Source organism: Pseudoliparis swirei, chromosome 20 (genome assembly GCF_029220125.1).
Source record: "Pseudoliparis swirei isolate HS2019 ecotype Mariana Trench chromosome 20, NWPU_hadal_v1, whole genome shotgun sequence".
Lineage (NCBI taxonomy): Eukaryota > Metazoa > Chordata > Actinopteri > Perciformes > Liparidae > Pseudoliparis > Pseudoliparis swirei.
The window spans coordinates 24,487,041-24,493,040 of NC_079407.1; the positions used below are offsets into that span (position 1 = coordinate 24,487,041).

Sequence of the window (6,000 nt, forward strand, 5' to 3'; positions counted from 1 at the left end):
TGGAAAATTCATGGACGTTAGTTGTTGTTAATTTACGCAGTTTGATTAAAAGAATACACATTTATATTAATATTCATTGTTTTAATCAAACTATTGTCTCATTTAAGGTATATACTTGTGTAAACAGCGAGATTTCATAAAATGTTTGGTCATGGAAATTTGGTTTAAAGTCATGGAAATTCATTATTGGTCAACTTGTGTATGAACCCTGACTACAGTATTCAAGAGGTTTTAAAACCCCCAACAAGTCATATACTGTATTTTACTGCCTCACTGTTTCATAACTCCCATTTAGTTTTCACTTTTGGCTTTAATACTGTGTGTTGGACCAAGAAAGGTCAGAACATTTCAAGTAATTATAAGTCATTTTTATGATTGATGAAAACTTTCTTAATTTCCATACAAACTATAAGGCATTAAACTATCCTTTCAGTATACTCGGCACGAATAAATAGCATTTGTCTTGAGTAACGGGCTTTGGCAACGTACCACAAAAGGTGTTGCCAACAATCCCCAAAGTTCCGAGGGATCCTCTATGTGTCACTGCGGTTGATTGAAGCTCCGGCTCCAGGTGCTGTTGTCGGTGATAATGGCTGCTACAGCGGTTTTCATACTGCCGATGCAAAACCCTCAGAGTACCACACTTCCACCCATCTGTCTGCTTTTTTTTTTTGTGCTCTCTCACCGCTTTCGCTGGAACTTTTTCATTCTTTTTTTTGTCAGCTTCCAAAATCCTTGAACAAATATTCAATATTTTTCTCTTTTATTCCCCTGTCATTATTTCTCTCATAAAGTTTAAACCAAAGCACTTGAAGGCCCACTTACTGCTGCCGGGATGTCTTGTTTGAACTTTTATATATGAGCTTTTTTGAGTGGAGGGCTTTTTATCTTTTCAAAATTGCACAATAACATTTGAGTATGACGTAAAATTAAGAATGTAGTGCATTCACATAACACAGTAAATGGATTGTGTGACTCAACAGTTGCGAGACAAAACAAGCGCCCATATGAGACCTTTTTAATTCTTTGTTTCTATTCTTTTAGATATTCTCCTCGTCTTTTCTTTTTATCATCTTATCCTCGGAAAGGTTCACGAGGTGCAACTCGCTCACCGTCATACAATAAGTCTAAACACACTCCATCTACTGATTTTATATCTTAAACATCTTAGGTTTATCTTTTCTTTCTCTCTTTTTTTCCGTCAACACCATCAAATTCTCTTTGTGTGCAGCAGAAATGTTTTAAGTTTCTTTTTCCGCTTTCCTTTCATTCTCCCTCTTCAGTTTCCTCTAGTGTGAGCTCATGCTATCTTGTCTATTTATCTTCTCCCCCCCCCCCCCCATCTTTTTTTCTTCTTCTACTTTTCTCTTTCTTCTGTTATCTCCACTTTTCGAATGCCAACATTATTCTCGTCCTCCAGAGAGCCACAGGTGTGCTGAGCTCTGTCCTCCCTCGGTCCCCCGAGGCTGTCCAGCAGGCTATCGAGGGCGGTGCGATCCGGACCATGCGCTTGATGTTAAAGGTACACATAACCAAGTCTTTTTAAATACATCAACACTTATTTGTATTTGACTTGTGGGATTATATTGTATTTCCCAATCATAAATTCAAATCAATTCAGTTTATTTTATACATCGCCCAATATACAAAATTACAAGTGGGCCTTCCTATCATCATGATCAAAAAACATGCTGAGCTAGTTAAATATTTGTATATAGTTTTGTCCCAGGCTGACCGGAACTATATTCAAATGTTTCATATATTTGTATTTGCATTACAAAATCTGTATTTTTTTGCATTTGCATTACAACAAATCAGTTTTTTTAAAACATTTTTTTAAACTATATTTTTTAAATTATATTTTCAAAACTATATTTTTAAAACTATTTTTTAAAATACATTTTCTCCTACTGCAGTCAGTCTCCATGTGATGACTAACTAATGTGTAACTAATTACACTAAATATTAGCCATAAACTTATCTCATTGTCAAGCATATATATATACTGTATATATACTAGGGCTGTCAGCGTTAACGCGTTAATCTATGCGATTAATTTGGCCGCGTTAACGCACTAAAATATTTTAACGCAATTAACGCAACTTTTTTTTTTTTTTAAACCGCGGCAGTACGGTTTGACACTGTTCCGTTTTAAAACAATTATTTATCCGCGAAAATAAGGGCAAATCAGTTTAACTCGTGGATGAATCAGTCGGGTTTCCTCCTGCTCCTCCTTCCTCCCGTCTCCCCCTCTGACACACAGAGGAACAGAGGGGCGACGTGTCGGGTGACGCGGCGCGTAAAGAACTCGACACACGAAACCTTCAACGTGATTTGTCAATCCGTTTGTCTGTCAACATTTCGGGAAAAAAACAACCAATGAACACTCAGTAAATCACAAAGGACCTCCCACCTCACAGGTTAGGCTCATTTAGCAGCCTGTCAGTCAGAGAACCAGATAACACGGCGCGAGGACAATGTGCCTCATTTCAGAGCTGAGATTGTTCTGGAATGTTTGATGTATAACACGTGGGGGTGTGTCACATGCAAAAGACTTTAAACGGTGAATTTAATTTATTTTGTAAAATGTATAAAATGCCCCCAGCCTCCAGAGGGTTAACGTGACATATTTGAATGTCACTCAGTCACCAAGGCCACTGGTTCTGCTGCTGTTCAATGTTAAAGATGACAGGACCAATGGGGTCTCAATATACTTCTTTTTTTTTACTAATCTGATGTTTCACTGAAGAAACAATTTATCATCCACGATATTAAATACCTCGCTGGCACTGTATATGTAGGAGCCTCTTTGAAAACACAGCTCTGTGTGAAGTTTTGTCTTTAAAAAGAAGGAAAACACTTTTAAGCGCTGACATCGCGATTAATGTCATAATTTCAAGATGTGCGATTAATTAGTTAATATTTTTTAATCGATTGACAGCCCTAATATATATATATATATATATATATATATGTGACATTTTAGTTCTTACTAGTGAAAAGAAAAAAAATTATATTTGTAGAAATAATTCTACTCATTGTTCTTATTTCTGACTGGGAACACTATTATTTCTTCTACTAATTCCACTAAAGTTGAGTTTTTTTTTTTTACCTCTTAAGTGTAGACGTAAAGTTTGAGGTTACAAACACGTGATTGCTATTTCTGTGTCTGCCTACCCAGGGAACCGGGCCGACTGCCACCAAGTATGCCATTAAGACTCTGACACTGTGCACAGCTGCCAGTCACGTGGCCCGGGAGGAGCTGCTGAAGTCTGATAAAAGTGAGACGTGATTGACATGTTAGCACTACTTCTACAAACTCTCTCATTAGTTTATGAATACTATTTTAGGATTGACCTAATATGCAAACACAAAGTTAATTTGCATATGTGAGTGCAGTTTATCTGCTGATTTTCACATCCTGCATGTCTATCAGGGTTAATACGGTCATGGAAAACCTGGAAAAGTCATGGAATTGTTGTAATGATTATGTCTAGGCCTGGAAAAGTCCTTGAACTTTTTTTTTACTCACAAAAGTTTTGGAAAAGTCATGGAAATTGTTTGTCTTCACATGTTCATTTACACTGATTTTGAAATAATTCATATGTTTTCAAAAGAAAGACGCTCAAAATATAAGCAGACACACGCTCTTGTCCTCACGGTGCAATTTAGTTTTTTTCGTGCCGCGAGTGAACGCACCGTAACTGAAAAGTTTGGTTGGCCATAGCAACAGTAGCTCTGGGATAATCCACTATCATGTATGCACCGAGTTCTCCAAATGTTTGATCATGGAAATTTGGTTTAAAGTCCTGGAAATCCATTGCTCAAAATGTCTATGAACCCTGGTCTATTTTACTACATTTCAAAACATCCTATTCTTTGCTTATTCCCTATTTATTTTTCTCATTCTACACAGAACTGTCTGTTCTACGTCATTTGCTGGCTTCCAGCGGTGATGAGATGGTGACAGGAAATGCAGCCCTGTGCTTGGCCCACTGCCTTGACTTGGAGGGGACCGGCAGCTCCCTGCTGGGCACCGATATCGTGCCGCTGCTGCTCCGCCATGCTGCAGGGGGCGCTAAGAGGACGGCCGTGCGGCAAAACGCCGCGATCGCTCTGGGGAAGCTGTGTCGATCAGAGCCCAGGTATCGTGCCCTCTCTCCTCACTCTCTCGACACCAAGTGCTGCTGATTGCATGTTACTAGGAGGTAGTCTGAAGGAGCAACTGGCAGAAACACTGAAATGTTATCATGCAATATCTGGTTAAAAGAGACTTCTGGCCCAGGCCGGCCTGAACTATGATCAAATGTTTTATACATTTGTATTTGCATTACAAAATCAGTATGAATATACAATTATAAAAAATAAATATAAATCTATCCTGCAAACATCCACTCCTGCGACGACTGCAGTCAGCCTCCATGTGATGACTAATCAATACACTCATGCAAAGTTTTAGCCATAAAGTTATCTCATTGTCGAAGCATGGTTATGTTTAAAAAGAAATTGGGTTTATTTAATAAGGGACAGTGCACATTAATAAAAACATTTCAGTAAATGTGCCAGAGTTAGCCAAGAGGCTATTTTTCATCTGTAGTCCCAAAAAAAGAAAAAAATAATCTGTAGTGTGAAATACATTTATTTTTTTTACTAGTGAACTGAACACAGGAAATTAATTATACTGTAATTGTTTGGTCCGAATACTTAAGTCATTTAACTGCTTTCTTCAATTCCAGACATATGAACAAACTGCGAGAACTTCACGGCTTGGAGATCCTGCACTCTTGTATGAAGCTCATCGCATGGACGCCATAGTACATTGTTCACTCTCCTTGTTTTCAGTCTTGTTCTCCTCTGTTTGGCTTTACACAGATAACCAAATGACAAAAAAACACCAGTTCTTGTAATCATATAATCCAACTTTCTCTTATCCCTGACGGTTTTTAATTGCTGTTCCAATCACTATATATCCTTTTTCAGATTTTCTTGATTTCATTTTTCTTTTTATGTCTCGAGAATATCCAAAGACATAGAAGCTAGATGCTTCATCTCCATAAACAAGGCTAAGCACTTTAGCAACCTTATTGTGCGTTGTTTATTTTTCATGCAATGTGAATATGTACGTGGTAAATTACCATCACTGTTAGCAGATGGAGGTCCATGTGCAGTAACACATGTAATCGTTGGTAGAATGGCTATTGATCAGCTCCATTACCATACTGATGGGATTTGAATTGAGACACGGGTTTAAGGTGTCAGGCTTTTCAAAGGGACTCGCCCATCTTCAAGGTTTAGCCCTTATTTACCGTAAAGAAGTACGTTAAATGCAAATTATGGAGAACCGAACATCTATTCCTGATTACTGGCAGATCTCAGCTATACCTCTATGCAGGGACGTTTGTAGGAAGGGGGTGGGGCTAAACCCCAAGGGGGTGTGGCACGCTTGGGTATGTTGTGCGTATTGCGTATCCATTTATATTTTGGTTCCCCGGTTATCCATTGTTTCCAACAGTTCATAGATTGGTCCAATCAGAAAGTGATTTTTCTCTGTAGTTTTGCTTTATTCAGTTTATGATAACAAAAGAGACAGAATGTCAGGGTCATAGTGATATGTTATGCTCATTTGGACACAACCACTGAGATAAAGACGAAGGTTCAATATACCATTTAATGGAATAAAAATATTATAATAATATAGATCGACGCAACGAATAGAGAGATGGCGATAGTTTCTGACCTTTTATTTGAAAACCTAAATGTAAGCAGATTACAATCGTTAACAACTACCGATAGACACATTCTGTAACTACCTGGACATACAAGTTCCCTCCGTGCATCATTTACTTTGAGTTAACCTCATTGGCTGTAATCCTGGCTGAGTTAACCTCATTGGCTGTAACCCTGGCTGAGTTAACCTCATTGGCTATAATCCTGGTTGAGTTAACCTCATTGGCTGTAATCCTGGCTGAGTTAACCTCATTGGCTGTAACCCTGGCTGAG

At 38.2% G+C, this 6,000-nt stretch overlaps 1 protein-coding gene across 1 annotated transcript in view; it reads left to right on the forward strand.

The window, feature by feature from the left end:
- ttc12 (tetratricopeptide repeat domain 12) overlaps window positions 1–5,084 on the forward strand; it is a 28,104-nt gene extending 23,020 nt beyond the window's left edge. Inside the window, exons 18-21 of the mRNA XM_056440777.1 lie at window positions 1,421–1,522; window positions 3,182–3,281; window positions 3,917–4,145; window positions 4,737–5,084. Of these exons, the coding sequence (XP_056296752.1) occupies window positions 1,421–1,522; window positions 3,182–3,281; window positions 3,917–4,145; window positions 4,737–4,815 (510 nt within the window). The 3' untranslated portion in view covers window positions 4,816–5,084. The remainder of the gene's footprint in view (window positions 1–1,420; window positions 1,523–3,181; window positions 3,282–3,916; window positions 4,146–4,736) is intronic.
- The last annotated feature ends 916 nt before the right edge of the window (window positions 5,085–6,000 follow it).